At 38.1% G+C, this 24,462-nt stretch overlaps 1 protein-coding gene across 2 annotated transcripts in view; it reads left to right on the forward strand.

Annotated features, from left to right (window-relative positions):
* The window catches only part of LOC142334780 (dynein axonemal heavy chain 7-like), a 148,426-nt gene that overhangs the window by 60,922 nt on the left and 63,042 nt on the right, over positions 1-24,462 (forward strand). The window contains exons 24-28 of one of the 2 annotated variants that reach the window (XM_075383073.1): positions 1,328-1,468; positions 2,357-2,617; positions 6,046-6,400; positions 6,868-7,005; positions 8,394-8,588. In XM_075383073.1, coding sequence (XP_075239188.1) covers positions 1,328-1,468; positions 2,357-2,617; positions 6,046-6,400; positions 6,868-7,005; positions 8,394-8,588 — 1,090 coding nt within the window. The remainder of the gene's footprint in view (positions 1-1,327; positions 1,469-2,356; positions 2,618-6,045; positions 6,401-6,867; positions 7,006-8,393; positions 8,589-24,462) is intronic. The other variant, XM_075383074.1, reaches the window with a different exon arrangement.

Here is a 24,462-nt window from a genome sequence, read left to right on the forward strand (position 1 = left end):
ACTTACACGAGCGTGTTTGAAGCATATATTACGCTGTTCACGATATTTGGCGGGTGCTGTGAGGGAATTAATCACAGTCACTTAACCTAACTTTTCGGTTGGCCTGATGGCCTAAGTTTCAATCCATTATTAACTAGGAACGTCGAAAAGCAGGAGTTTATTAAACTTTTTTCAAAAAATATATACGAATATAATCTGCCGAGTAGTTATCTGAAATTAATACTTGATGGTTTTATGAATAAATTTAGCAGCTGTCACGTTTTTTGAAACATTTTTCTAAAATTTTAAATGCTAGAGGGTTAAGCAGGCAAAACTACTGTCAAAATGGACGAGTAATTGATTCGAACCAGGATCTTTTACTAGCAAGCCTAATGTGGTAACCATAACGCCAACTGTTCTTAAGCTCTCGACCTAGGGCATCTCTTATAACCCGTTCTTGCGTTCTTTCTTGTTCTTCAAGACTTCATTTTTCTATCCAAATATACGTTTAACAGGTAGAGCTTCTTGTCAAGCTTATCATATGAACAATTTCAGTTATTACGCATCCCGACTGCAATTTGGCGTCCATTTGAAACACAGATAGAATAGCAGTTTTTAATACTTCGATTGTTTTATCTGGACAATTCTCTTCCAGCGTTATTTTTTCCAAATTGTATAGGCATTGAAAACCCGATTGTGTGGGTTGCAGGTTCAAAATGTGTCTTTTCAAGTGTAAATGACTATTTGATTTGTTCATGAATTAAACTAATGACATGTGTGCTATCATTTTTCAATTTCTCCATAGTATAAGCATAAACATATAAAAACAGCACCAAAACAGAGCAGCACAACAGTTTATCCTTAAAGAGGATCCTGTACAGCTCATATGTGCCAAAATTTTAGAACTCATTGCAAATTGTGTCAATATTTGGTGCAACAATTATTTTTTTAAAATTTTTTGAACATTTTGTAGATACATTTCCAGTAAGAACAGCACTTTAGTTTAACCCATACATAGCACCGATCTCCTGATTAAGCTGTAAAACCAAGTCAGACTGGTAAACGCGAAAAAAAAAACATTTAAAAAATCGGATCTATTCTGTTCCCCCCTCCCCCGTGTTTTTTACGCCCCCAATTTCAAATATATGTTGTAATATAGCACGTTACTATGTAAAAAAATACCACGTGCGCCGGGGGGGGGGGGCGTAAAAAATATAAGCCCACTAAGCTGGGGGGGGGGGCAAAACAGAATAGATACAAAAAATCAACAAAGGAAGAGATGTCTAATTGAGGAATTTTACGTTTATGACCTTTTATATTTCAATTATATAATTTGAATGTTATGTAGGGTTGTGAATGGAGTGTGTACAATTAAGAAGGCAAGTGTGGACAATAACAAGAAAGTGTACACTAGACTGTGGGTGCATGAGGTGTTCAGAGTATTCTACGACAGACTCATTGATGCACAAGACACTGAGTGGCTATTTGGGTCAGTAAAACATTTCGGATCTATTCTTTTTTGCCCCCCGTTGCAAATTATTTGTTGTTATATAACACCTTACTATGTAAAAAAATAGCACTTGCGCCTGGGGGGCGTAAAAGATATGAGCCCACTAAGCTGAGAGGCGGGAGAGGCGGATAAGTATGAAATATCCAATATTTCATACTTATCTTAAACCTATGTTAGAAGAGATCTACTTCGGAGTAGTTAGACTGCTAGAATGTATATATGAAATACTGCTCATAAAAAGAGTAAGTAAAAGCGCAATTCACTGACAAATGGTGCATTTGTCTCAGACAGAGACAAAGTTGTCTTGGTTAAAAATAAGGGACTGCTTCCTCCACCTTCTCCCTATCACTGGTAGTTTGTCCTCTGGAATTGATATTTCTACACATTTACAATGGTGTATGAATGTCCTGGGTCCTTAGAAAATTATTCCAGAGAAAAATTCTGGATTTTACTTTAGCGACTTGGATTTTTTCCATTATGCCCCCCAGTACGTTATGCATGCCCCAGTTACAGAGCAGGGGTCATTACATAGTAAATCATTGTGTAAAAATAAAGGGGTAAAATAGGCATCTGGGGGTAAAAAAAGTATGGGATCTTTTCCGTTTGTGCCCCCCCCCCCCCCCAAGCTTAGTGGGCGTATATTATTTGCACGTGCCATATTTTTACATAATGACGCACGTGCCATATTTTTACATAATGATTTAGCTATGTAGTGGCACGTGCTCTGTAACTGGGGGGCGCATAACGTACTGGGGGGGGGGGGGGCACAAACGGAAAAGATCCATAATATGAACTCACTAGGCTGGGGGTCCCCTTGTGTATTTTCCCCCTACATAAGGGGAAGGAAACAAACTTTCTTTTTTGTAGTCTGTGCCGGACACTGGTCAAGGACATTTTCAAGGAAACGTTTGACAGCGTGTTCGAGTGTGTGACGTCAGCAGGGGGCCGAGTGGACGAGGATGACATGAGATCCCTCATGTTCGGGAATTACATGAACCCAGACGCAGAAGAGGAGGAGAGACTGTACGAGGAAGTGACGTCACTCGAAGGTTTCAACACTGTAGTTGAAAATCAGCTGGAGGAATACAATCAAGTGAACAAAACCAAGATGAATTTGGTTATATTCAGGTTCAGAAAACTAAAAAATTTTCGGATAAATTTCGTCCCCCTCCCCTAAAATAAGTTTTTTCAATGAGTTAAAGTGTAAATTAACGAAATCTTGGTTCATAACCGATTATTGATATTAGTATCAGTTCAATTTGAATCAGTTGGAATCACTCTCGCTACCTTTTTTGTTAAAATCGTATTTTATAGCGCGTTATTACTGAATGACGAAACAGTACGTGCCCGTGGGGCCCAAACGTTATATAACCGCTGAGCGGGGGAGAGGCATTGATTCGCCTCCCCCCCCCCTAATGACTCGTGCAATTTAATATATGGTAGTTTGCTACATTACAACACATAAATTGGGGTGTTCTGTATTTAGTCTATAGTAATCCCCCATCCAAACCTCTGTGTACAAAAGTTAGGTTTTCTTCTAATTGATCAAGATAATTTGAGATCCAAAACCAATAATTTTCAGACCTCTGGGCTTACTTTTTCATTTTTTTGCAGCCATCGCCTGTTTGGCTAATATGTTGTAATAATCCCTCCGGAAATGACTTAAGCCTTTCAGGAAGAAACGGATTTTTAATTACTTTTTGCTGATAGATTCTTCTGCAGATCATCAATAGTTGTAATTGGTACCATATAGAATGCAAGAAAAACTTTTTTCGTTTCCCAGTCTCTTCGCTTTAGTTTTAATTAACCAATTAAATCTTACTGTGCGAGCTATGTTCTTGCAGTTATTTTCGAAAGATTTTTCTTATACAAAAAGTATTTTCATGTTAAAATTTTTGATTTAAATTGCTCTCCAAGAAGTTTGAAATAATTATTTTGGTTTGTTGTCTTTACTATGTTAAGTTTTTCCTTGACCTTTTTTTCTTGAGTGTTCTTCCCCTCGCTTGAATAGTTTTATATTTTCGTCAAAAGAAACGGTATAAAATGGTAAAGTCCATTGTGTTATACCTACGAAAAAGTTTTATATCGCTTGAATAGTTTTATATTTTCGTCAAAAGAAACGGTATAAAATGGTAAAGTCCATTGTGTTATACCTACGAAAAAGTTTATTTTAAGGTTTAATGTCAAAATTAAGATTGCCAATACAATTGCTTCAAAAAGTCCAGACATAGTTTCTAAAAAAGACGATCTAAATGAAAGGTGACGCACTTTGAAAAAAGAATAATTGCAAGTTGGGGTTTTGTATTCGTGTGCATTTGTAAGGTTTGACCGTGTCTGAAATTTTCTACAATTCAAATAAGTTGCTTTTGGATACTCCCAACAATTCCTCTGAGAAGAATTAAATGTTGTTTTCGCAACCTTGAGAAGTAAGTTCTAACATTCTGTGCTACGCAGAGACTCGCACGAGCCGTCTTGTTAATGATTTTAAGCCGTTTTCCTATTCCCGTTTACCATATATATATATATATATATATATATATATATATATATATATATATATATATATATATATGTGTGTGTGTGTGTGTGTGTGTGTTTGTGTGTGTGCGAGTGTGTATGTGTATTCGTTGGTAGGGAATAGGAAACCGGCTTATAATCATTAACAAGACGGCTCGTGCGAGTCTCTGCGTAGCACAGAATGTTAGAACTTACTTGTCAAGGTTGCGAAAACAACATTTAATTCTTTCTCAGAGGAATTGTTGGGAGTATCCAAAAGCAACTTATTTGAATTGTAGAAAATTTCAGACAAGGGCAAACTTTAAAAATGCACACGAATACAAAACCCCAACTTGCAGTTATTCTTTTTTCAAAGTGCGTCACCTTTCATTTAGATCGTCTTTTTTAGAAACTATGTCTGGACTTTTTGAAGCAATTGTATCGGCAATCTTAATTTTGACATTAAAACTTAAAATAAACTTTTTCGTAGGTTTTTTTGAAAATTTTTGTCAATTTTGATGTTTCTTGAGCATCATGGAACAAATAAATTTCAGAAGGTGTACCAGATAGATATAGTTAACATAATTTTGTTTTCGAATGTATTTTAAACCGCAATTTGCAGAAAATATTAAGTAATTTTTTCTAATTTCTTAGGATTTCTGACAGTTTTCGCACTGTGCCTCAATTTGTTTGACTTTAACATTTGAAGAAACGTTTCTATTGTACTTAAGGTCTGTTATTTATTTGAAAATTCGCTTTCAGTAAAATTTTTGTTTTGGCCTCTCTTCATTCTTTGGATTATTTTAAAAGACAGGAAATTTCAGTAATATGAAGATAAATGTTTCAACATTGTGTGAAGTGAAGTATAAAGAAAAGTTTTTTCGTTTTTCAATTTTTTTTTGAGAAGTTTCACGATCAATAAGAGATATGAAGAATGTTTTTCTTCAATTTTTCAAAAGAAAAATCATGAATACATGTTTTGAGTTTTGTAGCCGGGCGGTCCATGCACCCTCTTACTCTCAGCTTTTTCGCCATTTCATTGGGCTAGAGGAGATTAGTTGAGAAGATATTCTCAGACAGTCTACATAATTTTAAACAAAGTCACCAATTTTAGTTTTGAATAATGAACTTTGGTTACTGTTCAGTTAATGAAACCGTTTTTTTACGGTTTTTAAATTCCTTAAATGGTAAATTCCTGTGAATCGATAAGATTTTTGCTCGACAACAACTCTGTAATTTAGAACAGAAAACGTTTTTGTGCTTTTATTTTTACATTTTGTAAAGTTGATTTTGCTATTTGGATAACTTAAGTGTTCAAGTCTTCTGTTTTTTTTACATAAAAATTTTCGATGGAGAAGATTGGCTCATGCGCTAGCTTTTAATCACCGGAAGATATAAAAAGTGGATAATGTTTTGCAAATTTTTCTAAGAAAAAAATCAAAATAATTGTTTTTTTTTTATTTTTTTTTTATTCAATTGATGAAATCATTAATGTTTGGGCTTGAAACTGTAAAGAATTGCTCGTGACAATTAAAACTCCATTTAAACTAACTAAGCTTATCACACATTTCACATTTCTAGGCTTTTTGCTTTAATTTCCATACGATCGGTCACCCTCCTTTCACAGGACAGATGTTTGCTTCCTTTTCTCAAATTTTCCTTCGAAATTCTGTAGTGTTCCTCTTTTTTCAAATTTCTTAAAAAACAGAATTTTTTTGTATAAATAACTAGTTTATGAGAACTACGAAATGATGTTTTATTCTATACGATGCAGGTGATTTATGTGCTTTCTTACATGTTTGTGTTGATTATGTGCTTCATGGTTCTTTTTTTTTATAAAATGCGCAAAGAATTTGAAAATCAAAATGAATGTTGGTGAAGACAGAAAACTGGCTAAGCATGCATATTGTCTGATTTGTGCGTAATGTTGTCACAAAAAGCAGGACAATAAACAAGTGTTTTAAACTTTTAATACTCTTCGTGAATTGCGTTGGTTTGCGAAAAATTTTACTGTCAAAATATCAATGGTACATTTATTAGTTTTTTTTTTCTGTTGTTAGATATGTACTGGAGCATTTATCTCGAATTTCGCGAATCATCAACCAGCCAGGTGGAAATGCCCTGTTAGTTGGCGTGGGTGGAAGTGGCCGTCAATCGCTGACCCGACTGGCTGCTTTCATGTCTGGCATGGTGGTGTTCCAGCCAGAGATCAGCAAGACATACGGAATGGTGGAATGGAGAGATGACTTGAAGGTGGTTCTGAAATCGGCAGGTGCCCAAGGAAAACATACCGTCTTTTTGATCACAGATGCTCAAATCAAAATGGAATCATTTTTGGAAGACGTGGATAATTTGCTCAATACTGGCGAAGTGCCCAACTTGTTTGCGCCCGATGAACGACAAGAAATTCTGGAAGTAAGTTCTCTTAGTGTCAATTTTGGTTTAAATTATTTTTGGAAGCTTTCGGTTTACTACTCTATGGTTGATTAGTTTTACGAATAGATGCAATCAGACACAAATGACGTCATCAATTGGTTGACATCATTGATGGTTTCTGTATCGCGTGTTCAATTTTTTGATCAGACGGAATAAAACACTAGAAAAGATCTGTTTTCTTTGGCGAGTTCTCTGATTAACATTGGTAGCACAGTCAACAAGTAAAAAAAAAACGGTCGAATCAACAGTACTCCCAAAAAGTGGCGACAATTAATGTTCTTTAATTATCGCGAAATATATTGTTTTTTTTTTAAAGAAAATGTATAATTTTGTATTTATTATTCCATAATTTTATCACAATATCGGGAACTAATGCATTTTATACGAGGTTTAGTTGACAAACCGGTGAATATTAGTTGGTTTACTAACTCGGCTGTTGTGATCAGCTATGCCGCTTGGAGCAATTCCGAGAAGAGGATGAGAAATCTAGGAATGAGATTATGTCCAGGGCCCTGTCCAGAGCACCCACTGGACATTCCACAAATCGGCAATCGGCTGCTGCCAATGGGAGGACATCGGCATCCGTAATTTTCTTGTTCAGTAGTTTTGAGTGTGTTGTGGTATAGTTATAGTTATAGTTACTTTGGCACGATATGCCTGGGCTACCATTTGCCCACTGTTGTTCCTTGTCAACAGTTGAAACCTTCGTGAGATTTGCTTCACAAATCTTCTTTTGCTACAATGAAAAAGCCATCAGTTTCCTAACCATTGAATTACATCTATATAATCAACATTATGACTTGGTGTTTCTTTAAGTTACAGTTTTAGCACGTGCCTCTCCTGGTACATCAGTTATAATTTATAATTTTTCTGGAAGTTTAGTTTGCTGTAGTTCTTTGAGTGACCAAATTTGTGTGTGAGGTTTTAGATTGTGTGATGTGATTTAGCTTTACATTTCAGACATTACGAGAATCAGCACCTATTTATGTTGTTTATTTTTTTCACGAATCTGTTTCAGTTTCAAGTGTTTCAGTTTAATATCTTATTTTATTCTGAATTTTAGTTTCGTAATTTGCACAAATGTAAGCCAGAACCCGAAAAATTTTGGCTCAACTCATTTTGTATACAAAAATAATATCCCTAAGGGTCTTTTGCTCAACTGTTTCTATTACAAACATTATTTTTAATCATATGGTCTTTAAAATAATTTGCTTTTTTATTTTTGCGACAAATATTCCCAGGCTAATGTTGAGCTAGGATACGCCATTTAGATTGTTCAACAATTAATGCAATTTTTAACCTCTCCTTTTCAGTTTTTCATCTTGGAAGTGTGAAATTTCCCAAATGCCATCTATCAATAGAGTGAATTTCAAATAATCGAAATATTTGAAGTATTGTTAAAATGATCAACAGGTAGTTAAAAAGCACCCCTCCCCATCACTCTAGGGCGAATGGGTCGAAATTGGCCATATCTGGTACTCTGAGCTTAGTCTAGATATAAATTCTATTATTTGCCAAATTTATTATTAAAAATGTCTTTAGTAAGCGAGAGGCGATAAAGTTTAAAAATGAGTTGGATGATCTGTTTTTTGTCTCAATGCGAGCGCTTCTCTTTAAAGAGCAATCTAGAACGATTCAAAATTTATCTCAAATTTGAGGAACAAAACAACAAATTTATTAATTTAATTAGTTTACTGATTTAATTTCATGGTTAACATATTATTAATGAATGCTTGCATGGTAATATTTTTTTGTTTCAAGTGTCTTTAACTTTTTGGTTAGAATTTGATTTTCTAATTCAATTTCAGCACATCTATTTATCCATCTCTTGTACCAATGTTTTGCAATATATCAATATCTTCGAATATAAAAGTTACAGCCCTCTTGAAGCTGATGATGAAGATATTTTTTGCATCTCTGTTTTGATATTTTTTTTCAATGATATCAACTAATAATTGTATATTTTTTGCAGTTGGTGAGGCCAGCTGCCCAAGGCGGAGACAAAAACGCTGACTTTACTCCACTTGCCCTGTATAACTTCTTCGTGAACAGGTGCAGACGGTTCTTGCACATTGTGATTGCGTTCAGCCCCATTGGAGACGCCTTCCGCAACAGACTCAGACAGTTCCCCTCTCTCATCAATTGCTGTACTATCGACTGGTTCAAGGTAACACAACTTCCCCCCCCCCCTCTACCAAAGATTCAAGTGCTTTTTTAAATAACTCTCTATGACGATGCTAAATTTTGATTGGTTGAAAAAGACTTTTATAAATTCATACAGCACGCATTTTATTATCTTGAAATTCAGACAGACGATTGTGCTCAGTACAGTTCAGTTGCTTTCCATATTACTTGAATTGAAAAACTTGTAGCAGAAAAAGAGCGTTTTTACCGAACCCGCGCTTCGAATAGCACTTAGCAAAAACTTGCAATTAAAAGCCTTTATTAGAAAGGATATTGCAACGATAACTCTGTCTTCATACAATATAGTACTTGGCACTAGCACCTACATAGCTGCTTCTAAAAAGATAAAAAAGGAAGAAGCAAACAATAAGAAGAGAGTTATCATATGGCGACAGAGATGTTGAACGCTTACTTCTGTTAAAAAGAAAGAAAAATTTGCAACTCATGGAAATAGCCATTAACGGAACAACTTACAATCTTCGAATCATTAGAAAAACAAACACTGGAATCAGCCTTTATTTTATCGCACAAGAAGACAATCAAACCGACATCAAACGGATCCGTATTACAAAAAACTCAGAACTTTACAATTTCTTTCAAAACTACCGAATTCGAGAAATTAACCAAACCACAAGCACAAACCAACTTTACCCATTCAAAATTATTTGAGCATCAACCTCTTTGTTTTGCTAGCAAAGAAAAAAATACAACGCAAGCCACAACAGTCCTTCTATGACACTATTGGAAGGCTATCATCCTAGAAACCCGTTCGTATTCTTCAACGACAAAACAATCGACAGAAAAGTAAGTAAAAAACTTGCAGCGAAGAACAAAAAAGACCAACCAAATAGCCTAAACTGCAAACTCTGTGACACAGCTAAATTGGAGAAGCGCACAAATTGCTCTTTCCACAGAAATACTTCAACAACAAACTGACTAAAAGAAAATGGCAGATCCAAGTCCGCCTCACGTACATCTGAAAAGGTTCTCAGGATTACCAAACGAAAACTGGCCTGAATTTGAAGGACTACTGAGAGCAAGCATTGCTGTATCTAGAATTCCTGAAGCGAACCACCAACGTGCAAGATATCTTCACCTACACTTAGCCGGTAATGCACTCAACTATTACCTTCGACTCGCCGAAAACACAAGAAACGATCTAGACGATTCGCTTGAACAACTACGCAACCGATATGCAGGAGCAGACCAAAGAAGAAACTTTGAGCTCGATCTGCAATCGAGAAAGTTTGATCCAGTGAAAGAACAACCAGATGACTTCCTCACAGATCTGCAACGCCTCGCCAACCTCGCAATTGTGGACGATCCTGCAGCTCACATAGAACGCACTGACGAAAGAACAAGACGAATAAGAGAACAATTCATTCAAGGCATGCCCTTCAAGTACAAGAAAGTGTTGCTGAAAGAGAATGACAACATCACTGTAAACGAACTATGCGCTATCATCAAACGACGAGTCAGAATTGATCAGACAAACCCCGAACCACAATACACCACGGCATTCAATACACTAAACGCATCGGGAAACCCTGCTGTGGCCCAAGCCATAGAAAGCATAATGGCGGCAGGCATAGCATCAATGCAAGTAGCACAGCCACCGCATCAACGCGTGGAGAGTACTCAGTACCCTAGCTACAGAAGAGGAAATAACTACAGAGGCTACAACTACAACAGACAAACATACCAGTACAATGGAAACCAAAATGGCCGAGGATACAGTAACAACTACAACAGCAGAGGACGTAACCGTGGAAGCTTTCAGAGAGGTCGAGGAAATTATTCGAGAGGAAGGTCAAACTTCCAACAAAACGACCGAAGTAATGGACGTACCGAAAGATCTCCTACACCAATGAGGACATTTTGCAGAACATGTGCTAGCAATGAGCACACTGCCCGAGATTGTCCAGAACGTCAACCAGCATACCGCGATGGAAATATGCCATTCAGTCAGCAATCAAAAAACTAAATAACTTGCATGTTTTTCTACAACATATACCAGATAGCATGACAAACTATAGCGAAAATGTATTTATAATACCTCTACAGTTCGAAACATTAATAATGAAAGCAGTAGCAGACACTGGAGCATTCAGTAGCGCCATGTCAAAGTAACATTTTGATAAAATAAGCAGAAACCTCTACCAAAAACCAGAAAAAACAAATCCTCCTGAAATAAACGTTTCCACAGCTTTCCTACACCAATCACCTATTTTATTTACAGTCCAACTGACATTCAAAATTGGCCACTTACAATTTGAGGAACAGTTCATGGTGTTTGAAACTTTTTCCGCTATCCTTCTTGGCTTTCCCTTCTTTGATAAAAATGAGATTATTATTGATGCCCACAACAGACTACTCCAAACACCAGAATTTACTTTTCAGCTAAATCTAATGCACATAAAAGGTAACAACAAACAAAAACGTCTCAACAGCCGAAAAAAAATCATGCTCAAAACCAAAACAACCTATACGCTCTCACCTGGGGAACAAAAATCCCTGGAACTAATCCCATCGGAGGAAACTAATGCACAAGAACAAATTGGACTCGTAGAGCCTACTGTCAAATTTGAAAAAATGGGCCTTGGTCTAACAAGCACGCTTGACAAACTTACAAAAAACAAAACAACCACCCTACTTGCAATCAATACAACAGAAGTTCCACTTCACATTAGACAAGACTCTCCAGTAGCAACATTCGAAATCATCACACCAGAGCAAGCACGCTACTTGATACCACTTGAACCAAAACTTTTCCCATCAAGCGACTCAAAGAAAACAATAAAGCAAATAGAAAAATCTATAGAGAGAACAGCAAAAGGCGAAATAAATCATATAACAATAAAACACGAAAACGGATTCTGGTTTCCGACCCTAGAAACCAATCCCGACTCATCCAAGATGAGTGAAGTTGAAAAACGCATATATGACGAACTTGTTAAATTTAAAAATCTTGAAGCAATTCAACCACTCTCGAGAAACGAAGACAGGAAAACTTTTCTTAACGCATTCAAATGGAGCGACAGCGTACTCTCTGACAAAGATAAAGAAAGAACAGAACAGCTTCTAGTCGAATTCAATGACATATTCACAAGGCACCGCTTTGACATTGGCTACACTCACAAATTCTCAGTCAAATTGACACCAGACACAAACAGACCTGTATACTCAAAAACTCAAAGAATTTCAATCCATCTCACAGACGATTTGCTTGTTGAACTAGCCCTTCTCCAGTACTACGGAGTCATAACAACGCTCCCCTTCAGCCGCTACTCATCTCCAATATTTGCAAAACGGAAGCCAAACGGGAAGCTCAGAATATTAGTAGATCTAAGAAAAATAAACCATCTCATTAGAAACGACTGCAACAATAACAACTTCCCGATAGCTACACTAGCAGATGCAGGCACCCACTTAGCCGGCAAGAAACTCTTTTGCAAGATGGATGGCAGCCACGGCTACTTCTCTGTACCAATGGCAGATGCACAATCAGTACAGTTACTGGCCTTCAACTTTGCATCGAGAACATATGCTTTTCAAAGACTAGCCCAAGGACTAAGCAGAAGTGTCAGCGCCTTTAGCTCATTCATGCGTCAAAACCTGAACCCCATGATAACAGCGGATAAATGCTTTCAGTACGTCGACGACATTGGCATCGGAGCACATGACACAAATGACATGTTGGAAAAACTTCGAGCAGTCTTTACATGCATCCGAGAATCAGGAATGAAACTCGCAACAGACAAATGCGCATTTGGACTCAGAGAAATACAATTCCTTGGTAATACGATAACCTCTGAGGGTCTCACACCAATTACACAGAAGATTACAACTTTTCTGAAAACATTCAGAATGCCGCGAAACCCAAAACAAGTCAAACGAATGATCGGATTTTTTCAATTTTACAAAGCCTTTATCCCTGAACTCGCTGAAAAATTTTTACCGTTCTATCGTCTACTTAAGAAAGACACCAATTTTGTGATAGAAGAAGATCACCAAACTATGCTGGAAAAACTCACAAATGATCTAAGAACAGCCTGTGACCTTTCACTCAGATTACCCAAAGTTGACCAGCAATATGTAATAATGGCCGATGCATCCTTTTACGCAGCCGGATACGTACTAATGATAGAAGACTACACAACAAATGATGATAATCAGGAACTGAAAATTTATGCACCCGTCAGTTTTGGATCTAGAATTTTCCACCCAAACCAACTCAAACTTTCGATATATGCGAAAGAATTCCTCGCAGTTCACTTTGCCCTAGACACCTTTGCAAATATTATATGGGGATGTAAAAAACCAATTCTCATTTTGACAGACAACAGATCAGTAACCCGGTTCTTTCAAACAAAAATCATACCGCCAACACTTTGAATGCTCTCGATCATGTGCTCAGCTTCGACATCATACTGGGACACATACCCGGAAAAGCCAATTTAGCAGCGGACTATCTGTCGAGAATACACATAAACCCGAAAGAAAAGCTCGAGCTACGCATCAACTCACGCATACCGATGCACGAAATCGAAATCAACACAGCAGCAGATACACCTGACAATTCAATCAGTTATCTGAACAGCTCAGAAAATGACAATACCCCCAAAATCATGAAAACATACTTACTTGAGAGAAAACAAACCAGCGGAGAAGATCCTATGAATGTTCGAGCTGACGTTCAACTGCAAATTCTTGCACCTGCAACGCAACAAATAAACGCCATGCATGAACAAAACCCATTGGATGAATTCGTCACTCACGGGCACGGACCTTTAGACCTGCGTGCCGAACAACAACAAGACAAAGATATCAAACGGGTACTGCTCTGGTTTGAGAGAGGTTCACCGACTACAGGACAATATCTATCCAGTGACCTAAAAAAGTATCTCAACCAGTTCCCAAGACTATCGATAACAGAAGGCGTCCTTCATCGCAAGTTCTATAACCACACTGGAAACCAATTTATTAAACAATATTGCGTCCCGTCGCACTTACAGAAGGAAGTACTCTACAGAATTCATAACAGTGATTGGAGTGGGCACAAAGGAGTCTCACTGACAATAGCAGAATTCAGAAAACGATTTTACTTCCCGAACTTCACTGAACGCCTAACAGAATATATCAGAAACTGTCTCACATGCTTGCAAACAAAACCAGCACCAACATCTGCATTGAAACCTCCATTACAACCACTTTCGTCTCTACAAAACTTCCCAGCAGACCTTTTACTAATAGATCTGGCGGGAAAGATGCACCCTTCTCCCTACACGTATATTCTCTCAGGTATTGACGTGTTCTCGAAGTACCTTTTCGCCACACCTCTTATGAAAGGCGACGCAGACATCGTAGCACGAGCCCTTGTCTCAATTTTTCTGAGACACCCCTACATTCCCTCAAGAATCATATGTGACCTTGGTACTGCGTTTACATCCGAACTAATGAGCGAACTAGCCAACCTATTGGAGGTAGAGCTCAAACATTGCACACTGAAACATGCGCAAACCATTGGCTTACTTGAAAGAAACCACGCACCGCTCAAACAAATCTTGAGAATTAACGAAAACCAAACTTCCTCGGACTGGCATAGATACGTTGACATTGCAGTATTCATACACAACACAACATTTGCACCAGCTCTTGGGTGCACGCCATCTGACGTCTTTCACGGCAGAACACCGATAAATCCTTTGGACCTCAGATTTCAGAATACAAAATTATGGGAGTCTCACCCAAAATACGACTGCATTAAAGAGCTACAAGTCAAAACTACGGAGCTTTTCTCCAGCGTAAAAGACAACCTTATCTCGTCTTATCTGAAATATAAAAAGTACTATGACAGAAAAGCCAACGCCACACCACTAAAACCCAAATCATACTGCCTGATCCTTGACCCAAAAAGCACAACACAGGTAGCAGTGATGAATAAACAGCAAAGCAGGTGGATACCATTATACAGAGTAGAAAAAGTGCTCACGAATGCAAACTACATTGTACGCAAAACCAACACAAATGGCACGCAATGTATCCATCGAATGAGACTTCGACCTGTGAAACCTCAATATCAAGTAGAAGACCTCGAACATGTAGACCCCGAAAACTTTGAAGCAGATCCCACCATACCAGAACAAGAGAGAGAACCACAGCTGTTCGACAACCAAGTCAGGCACCACATTAACGAAGACAACATGCAGCTACCCATAACAACACCAGATGCCCAGTCAGTTTCTTTCAACTCAAACATCCAAACAGCTAATTTTTCTTCTGAAGACCCGCCAATACAATTTCTTGATATGACACACGAACCGACGTTTGACCAAGATGCATTCTTCGTGGAAGGCTCAGTTCCAAGCGCAAACACGCAAGAAACACCAGAATCAATTGATACAGGAGACTACGTCTTCTCAAACAACTCAAACTTCTTACCGTCCGACAGTCGTTTTGGCTCAAATCGACGATACAACCTTCGCAGAAATGATCATCTGGCATTGGCCCCTGAAAACTCGCTATATAACCTCTTGCAACCATCAGAAAAAGCAAAGGAAGAACAGGTAAAAGTCATAACTTACTTCCCACTTGACCACATCCCAGACCCAAACCTGACAATTGATACAACAGGAACTGATCACGATGAGAGCATTGCAGACTCACAAGCGACAAGCGCACAGTCGCGAAACCAGAGTCTCAATGACTTCACGTTCGATTCATCTGAAAATCTTGGCGATCTATTTGGTGACGTTAATAGCCCCGTCTACACGCCCCCAATATTAGACACTACAGGCGAAACCTTATACCGGACCAACTCGATCAACGATATTTACAACAATACAACCTCAAGCGATGATGTCCAACAACCGATATCCGACGAGAACAATGAGCACTCCCTTATAGGAGGCAACATTTCACAAATTGAAAATAACGAGAGCAATAGTGCTATTTCTCAACACGATAACCCAAGCACATCTTCACCACTTCCTCAAAGAGTATCCAACAGAGAACTAGCGGACCTTGGCCCAACGCTTCAAAACAGACGAGGAATTGTTCCGCTAATACTTCACCGTCGGGAGATCAACGGAAACCTTCACCAAACTTTTGGCTTCGAAGATGACAGCCAATAGGAATTGAGCACCAATTCTCTATTAAACATACACATTAGATACGTCACCAACCAATGAAAACACTCCAAAAAAGTCCTAATTTAAAAGGAAAAAAGATACAGCTCAAATCATTTTCCACAACTCTGTACCTGAAAATCAGTCGCACAAAGACTCTAATTGAATTTCACAAACAAGCCTATTTAGCCAAAATGCTCAATACCGTATTATTTTTACTACAGCTTTTACCCCTGATAAAAACGAACCAACCATCGGTGGCAACAAAAGATGGAGTATTATTCAACCTGAAATCCTGGTCCCCTACCCAATATATAACAAAACAGTGGAAGACAAACTGATCAACCTGACAAAAGAGATAGACAAAATGTGGACTTCAGAAAATTATGGATGCCCATTGAACTTCACAAATATGACTGACTCGACAGCAGGCCTCCACTGGATAGCGCAACAAACAATGATAGAAAACCAACAGGCCCAACACGACATTGTAAACCTCAAATTGGAAATGAACACACTACTAAGAGCAAACAGTCAAACTTCTACAACACTGCAAAGACAACCCCGCGGTGCGGCTGCCGCAGCAGCAGCAGCCGCAGTGCTTGGAATTGGAATAGGAACAGGCGACAAATTACTATGCTTCATCAAATCAGTGTTTGGAGGATGCGACAAAAGAGTGGCTAGAAACCAGAAAAACATCAGACAAGCAATGGCTTATCTTCAATACCTAACCGATCATGTTGAACAAATAACAATCCAAAACAATGAAAAATTCTATGTTGTATCAGGTGAACTGAAAGCCATCAAAGAAGCCCAGAACAAAATTATAGAGACACAAAACAGGAACTGGGAACTTGCTGAAGGACAATTCAAGGCGTTACGACAAAACGTGCACCACATGAGAAACTGCATCCAATACTTATACGTAAGAGAACAAATCAATCAACATAGTCTTGTACTTAGCAATATTTTTCAAGCAATACTTGCTAACATCAAAACATACCGATCGGCCCTTTATACATTTCGAATCAACATACTGAATGCCTTGACGCCTCTCATGAATCAGCTATTACCAATGTCATTAGTCCCAAGGGAGCAGTTGCATGAAATTCTTACGATTGTTCATTTGCAACAAAGTGGACAACAGGATCGATTATCTCTAGCCGTACCAATCCAAGAGATTCTCTCATACTATGAAACGAAATTAGTCACACAAGTCGAGGCAATTGATGCAGGTCTTATACTTACACTTGCAATTCCAATGGCTTCAAAAAGTACAGTTATGAACGTATTGCATGCCATTCCGATCCCAATGCCGGACGGGGATACGGGTAAAGCTTTAGTTTGGCGACTTGAAGCCAAATACATGGCCGTCTCAGACGACGGAGAAGAACTAGCGTTTATCGATGAAGACGAGCTCGCAAATTGTATCGGATCCCAAAAATACGCAATATGCATCAAAGCCATTCCAACAGAACAGACTTATCAGTCCTGTATGGCTACTTTACTTTACCAAGATGACGAGCTACTTGCATTGCAACGCTGTCAACTGGATGTAGTAGAATTGCCGTTGACTGAAAAAGCACGCAATCTCGGCTTCGGTCGTTGGTTAGTAACATCGTCCAAAGACGATTATACACTCATCGAAAGCGCTGGTAATGGCAGCAATCCATTGGCCAGAATTGAGCATCCTGGGTGCAGAGTGTGTATCATCACACTGGGATGTGGAAAACAGCTTAGAGGACCAAATGTTCATCTGCGCTCAGACCTCACTGCTTGTGACACAGTACCGGCAATACGGTTAGATTTTCAATTGCCAGATCCAATAAGTACACTCTTTAAACTACTGCCCCCATTGGATGAACTACCAAACTTCTCATCAAGATCTGAGGCACAAATTCAAATTCTTCAGCAAATTCAACCAGAGTTCAAACAAATGGAAACACGGCGAACAAACATCAAATCAATAGAACAAATGGCCGAACCAATTTTAGAAAGAATAAGAGCATTCAAGCCCGAACTCGAACACCGATTCGAACAGTACATACCATGGAAAATGTCTCTTCTTTTCGGATTTTTATCCTTCTTGATTAGCGTATTACTACATCTAACTTATTCGCATCTTTTACACAAATGGGCAAAACTTCACCGACGTTTCCCTTTCGGAATAACACACGAAGGACGGCGAATAAAAACAAAACCAGTACAAGTTGTCGCATTAAATGACTATGAATACCTACAAGAACATCCAGAACATCCCCTGCACAAATGCTCATTAGTACTACCACTCGAAATTAAAACTGAGTTCGAAAACCAAAACGAAGAAAACATAAATAAACCTCGCACTCCTTACACATTCCTAAGAGACTACATCAGGAGACTAAAACGTAACGAAGAACCAACTATCAAAATTGATCATGTCAACAGGCCTGCCGCACCGAGTCAGCCCATCTATACACATATACCGGAACACCCACCGATATCCCATTACGGAGCTTACCCTCTCAGAACGATCAATACAGGGAACGTTAAAAAAAAACCTGACTGGGACTCGAACCCTCAACTTCAGCTTGAGAGTGCAGCGCGCTACCAACTGCGCTAAGTGGGACGGCCGCGTGGTCCGTAAAAACAGCTTATAAATCAAAAAAAAGGAAAAAAAAGTTAAATTTTTTTTTACCCTTCCCCTTTTCTCTACCCCCTTACCCTTACCCTAGCTTACCCTTACACCCCTTTGCCCTTTCCCAGATTTTCCCACATTATGGAAGCACCGGGAACCCGCCGGGATTCGAACCCGGAACCCCAGCTCAACGGCCAGAGATACTAACCACTGAACTAAGTCACTTGTTAAAAGTTATCAATTACATTCACTTCTACTCTGCCGCAAATTAGAAATTTTGTGTTAGCACTGAGCAAGGAAAACAAAATTTAAAAATAAATTTTTAAAAAAAAAAATAATAATTATTATTAATGAACAAAATTTATAATAGCCCTAAATAAACCAGAGGGACCTATCCTGCATCGGCAAAGTACCCACCATTATATTTGCGAAAACTTAATTCAAAATTTTGATATTACTCGAGTATTTAACCAAAATTTTCATTACTTGCAATTATTCTTTGAGAAAAATCAACAAAGAAAAATTACAGAGCGATTCCCCTTAAACCTCCATTGTTAAAGGCGGGGATTTGCTCCCTACCTTTTTATCCACCGACGAATTTATTTTTATAAAGAATTTATACTGACGCACTAAACAACGGAGTAATAAGATGCAACTCCCGAAGGAAACTTATCAATTATCTGTCAAACCGAGAAAAAGAAGGAAATCCATTAACCCGGAAGGCGAACTGTCCATCAATCACAATGACAGCCTATAATGGAACACTAATCAACCCAACCAGGGATAATTCCCCACAATCCCAATTAATCGAAATGTCAAATTTCCCCCACTTCCCCCGCAACACTATCAATCATTCAAACTACTTTCTGCCTGCTAACTACCAGCAACACTCTTTATTGCTAACTGTTCATTCTCTCAACCTATGACAATTTCTTCGCGGATAGAAACTTGGAAATTATTTCAAACAACTTAAACAATTTTCCTACAACTAAAATTTTACCTTTTGCATTATTTCAAACATTTTATAATGAATCCAGTATATCACTTCAGAATTAAAGTTGAGCCGCGCATCAACACTACATTCAACGGCCAGCCAGCTTATATTACTGAATACAGCATTGCCTTTTTTACAGATCGTGAAGCACTAATCAGTATTAACATGCAACAAGACAATATTGTCAACAATATTTACTCAATTTCTTTTATCCCCCTTACAGTGAATGAGACATCAGCCGTATGGCAAACAATTCTACAATGTATACAATCGGGAAATAATTATATTAATGTGAATTTCTACCTTAACTCAGAAGGAGAACCAGTTGCAGTAGAACCATCGCAACCAACCATTTCTGAAAGTCCCGAAAGCCCTGACCCTACATCAGACCACAATTCAACTGAATTAAATTATATTCCAATTTCTCCCCCATCACCCATTCCATTCTCAGATGACTCCATGTAAATTTCCTCAAACATTTGCATTTATATTCCATTAAAAATCTTATCTTATGTCTTATCCACCAACCCCAACTTTCACCACAATTGACCAATCAGAAGACACCATTCCTTACATCTCTCCAATTCCAACCCAATTTCCACTTTATGCATACTTTCTCACTGATTTTGATATAAAACTTGCAGTCTTTTCTGAATACTTCATATTCCCCTGCAGTACCTTATGCTTCTGGATTAACTTCTTGGACAATAATCAAGACAAAAAATCACTTTGGAACCAGATCATCCAAATTTTCTTACCTTTTTGAATTTCTTACAGAAAACCGAAGAAGAATTTTTAGAAGGCGAATTTGACCTGTAATTTTTTTTTAAAAAAAACCATATTTACTTATTCTTTCCCTGATATTTACAAATCTCAAAACCTAGCACCTCAACAATTTTGAATTTTCTTAAAAATCATGACAAGCATTTGGGACCAAATCCGAAATTACGTCGGCCCAGAAGACATCGCCCCAAAATTACACACCAGCCACAACATCAACGTTTGCGTAAAAGTCGGAATCCAATATAGGGAATGTTTTTTCAACGAATACGCAATATTACAAAATGGAACCATCGTGATCTGGGCACACTCCCATACAGGCCTTCTCACAAAAAAATGTTTTTTCTACACAACCTGGGAATATTACACCTACGTTTACCATTTCATTACTTCATCCCAAGGTACCCAACTAGCCCACCAATTCTGGGATTTTATTCAAATGGACAATGACGACCCCATTGAGTTCGACCCTGTTGGCATCCGTGTATTCACTTAGACTTGCATAATTTTCTCTAATTTTTATCCGAAATATTTTTATAAAATCTTTTTTCATGAGTCGCAATTAATTTAATGTAGTACTTATTTTATAAACACCGCAAATTATTCAAATGTAACGCCTCCTCTTCTTATTTTTAATTTCTTACCAATTTAATTTTTTACTTCTGTCCAAAAAAAAATTTTTTTTTACTCGTGAGTCACAACTCGTGAGCACAATGAGCAAGCACCCCTAACATAGCAAACTATTATTAACCAATCTATTCCCAACCATTATCAACAAAAATTAACATCCCACCTTGTTATCACTTCGAAGAGCACGCGATTGAAAGTCAAAATATTAATTGCTTACACTACATACGACTGTGCAAAATAACGACCCAAAAAACTCACGAAACATCATTTTTTTTCCAAAACAAAACCAAACTAACACAGACAGGACCCTTACCGATTGCTCAGTATCAACAAAAAAAGATCCTTTCAAAACACGTTGAAAGGGCACGGGCTTGAAATAATAAAATCTCAAAAAATTTGAAAAAAAACCCTGGCAGTATAGTTCCAACCCAAAAAAAAATGTAAATTAAAGTTGAACAACTCACTTATTCCATTGAAGGATCCTTTGGGGGAAGAAACGAATACACAAATTTCTCGTTATCGTTCGATTGCGTTTTCGTTTCCCGTTTCCCACCCCATTTTCTTCGATTACCTCGTTTGTTATTTGTTTTTAAAATTAGACCACTATTAGCAAAACTTTGCACATGCTCAGTCACATCACTAGCACCACCAGTTGATACTTCTCTTTCTTTCGCCCAGTCTAACACTGCCTTTTTTTTATTTGATATCACAATTCTTTTTACCACACCTTTACGTACACCATAAGCAAACGATCCCAAAGTCCGATCAACAACAACTTGATTCGATTGATCACGCGCCTCCCAGCCAGTCACCAACGACAATCCTCTTGTAAAAGTTAAAACAGCATGCGCACACAACGAAGGCTGGCACAACACATTATCTTTCGTCGGAATGAAAAACCAAACATCCTTTCCCAAACCACTTGCAGAAGGACCCCTCTTAATTAAATCCATAAAATATTGCGGAGTACCCATAACATTATTAAAATCCCTTGATGTCTGATAACTTCCACAAATCAGAAACAATTTCTCACCACACGGCGTTTTCGAAACACTATCATTACCCCCAATTTCAACATGTGCCGCCGTCCACCACTCATTCCATTGTACCATGGCATCTCTCCTTACACCAGTAAAACCATCAGGCAAAACACCACTCATCAAACCATCCACACAAAACGTCCAACCTATTGAATTACACAAACCAGCATACGACCCAACTTCTTGATACAACCTGCTATCACCCCTCTCCAACTTTAATTTACCAACATAATTATACACATCGCCCTGATTTCTACAGCCCCGGAACCCTTCCACTAAACTTTCTTGCAATCCCACAATTTCTTCATTATTTTTTGCCAATGGTACCTTTGGCCAACCATTCTCTCCAACCAGTCCCCCTTTACCTTCTATAGTTAATTTATTCTTTAAGGAGTTCCAACTATTTATACCCCGCCCATCGACTGTTTCCACTTCTTTCCATCCGAGACTTATTAATTTTTTCCGATCGTAGTACTGATGTTTGAACTCGTTCATTTCGATTAGCAAATCTTGTCTGCCTCGTGTCGTTCTAAACACGATAATTCTGTTTAAAAAAAATATTAATGCTAGCCTATGAAATCCTAAATTGTTATAAGTAATTAACGAACCTTTTAGTGTCCATACTTTGATAAAATAGAATATTCCGTTTCTTCGTTATTACAATCGTTTTTGCAAAGCTTCGATAAAAGATCCAATAGTCGATGAGTAACGCCGCTATTAAAGTTTGACCTCTCCGCAGTAAACGTATTCTGAATAACTTGATCAATAGAGCAGTCAATCACACTGTTCTCAATTTACTTTCCTCCAAAACTTCCATTAGTGACTGTCAACTACTGCCATACCGAGGGAATTACTTCCGAAAACTTCATTAGTGACTGTCATTTACTGCCATGCCGAGGGATTTACTTCATTACTTTACTCCTCTCACAACGTGGAGCAAATGGAACTGCCACACTTGACAGATCACTACTACATTAATCTTTCTGGGAAAATGCAAATAAACCCGAAGAGATTATCAAACAACTGTCATACTGATACAAAATCTAATGAACGGCCTCCCACTCTAACCTTACTCAGAAAAAAAGAAACTATTCATCACTTTATCTATTCATTCCCACTTTCACTGTTAACAGCGAAGAAAACAGTAGCAGAGAAAATGAACTATCAGCCTGACCCCCCACAACTCTTCTCCTTCGACGGGAGGCTCGCCCTGCTTATAAAAATGGGCATACCACAGACGCCCATTTACCGCACTTACGTGCAAATTACCTACGTGTGGCAGGGCGAGCCCACGAACCTGGACGTACTCAGAAAAACAGCCCTCATTCCTAGACGAAGCAGCCTTATGCCTCATTTAAGGAGAGTTGTGGGCGGTCAGGAGGCCCTTAATTTACGAATCGAGCCTCATCACTACGTCATCCGACATTTTTAATCTATTTTTATACAACACTGCACGTCTCTATTTTTCTACTGCATGCTTACTACGCCTGCCACGACCAACACGAACATCATTGAAACACTTGGCAAGAATCGAGGACACAAATCTTCAATCCCACCATCACCAACTCGACACATATGGCTCCGATATGGCACGAAACTCACATCCACTTGGCCAACGCGGAATGTAGTATTCTTTTCACAACATACAGCGGTCGCGTTCCCCAGCTCAATTTCTTCGCATACATCAGACGACAAAACAAGAGGCCACAAAAGAGCAAACAGACAGTAAACTTTCAGCATTTTGACCTGGAATACTCAATAAAAACTTAGAACAAACCACTATTGATGTTGCTTTCCATTTATACTTAATTAGCCCAGTAAATCCCTTGACTTTGACAATACCACTAATCAAGACCCACTTGGCACAGCACACTAGGCAACCCTGTTTATAATCATAAGATTAAAGGTTCGAAACCCATCGCCTCCGCTTTTTCTAAAGAGCCGTAATATGACGATGCTAAATTTTGATTGGTTGAAAAAGACTTTTATAAATTCATACAGCACGCATTTTATTATCTTGAAATTCAGACAGACGATTGTGCTCAGTACAGTTCAGTTGCTTTCCATATTACTTGAATTGAAAAACTTGTAGCAGAAAAAGAGCGTTTTTACCGAACCCCCGCTTCGAATAGCACTTAGCAAAAACTTGCAATTAAAAGCCTTTATTAGAAAGGATATTGCAACGATAACTCTGTCTTCATACAATATAGTACTTGGCACTAGCACCTACATAGCTGCTTCTAAAAAGATAAAAAAGGAAGAAGCAAACAATAAGAAGAGAGTTATCATACTCTCGAACAAAATTTGAAGCATTTTTTGTTGTCGTTTTTTATGCACAACTTTCTCCGTGGCTTTTTCAGATGACCTCTAGGCCCTTCAGTTGAACTTTGCGCGATCTAAATTGATCTTTCATTCAAATTTTTAAGCAACTCTATTGCTAAAAATCAACTGGAAACTAATGTCTACTATTACATCGAGAAACAAATCACCCTATCATATCGTAGTTTAATTGTACGGGTAACTTGTAAATACATTGTTGGCAAACTAGATTTCGTGCAAATTGGAACAAAAATATCTAATTTGTCAAGAACAACGAAGATTGAACAGTGTTTGAACGCCAACTTAAATAAAGCGACAAACATTGCCCGAGTTTGAATATATCTTAAAAT

Source organism: Convolutriloba macropyga, chromosome 2 (assembly GCF_964194025.1).
Source record: "Convolutriloba macropyga chromosome 2, txConMacr16.3, whole genome shotgun sequence".
In the NCBI taxonomy this organism is placed as follows: domain Eukaryota; kingdom Metazoa; phylum Xenacoelomorpha; order Acoela; family Convolutidae; genus Convolutriloba; species Convolutriloba macropyga.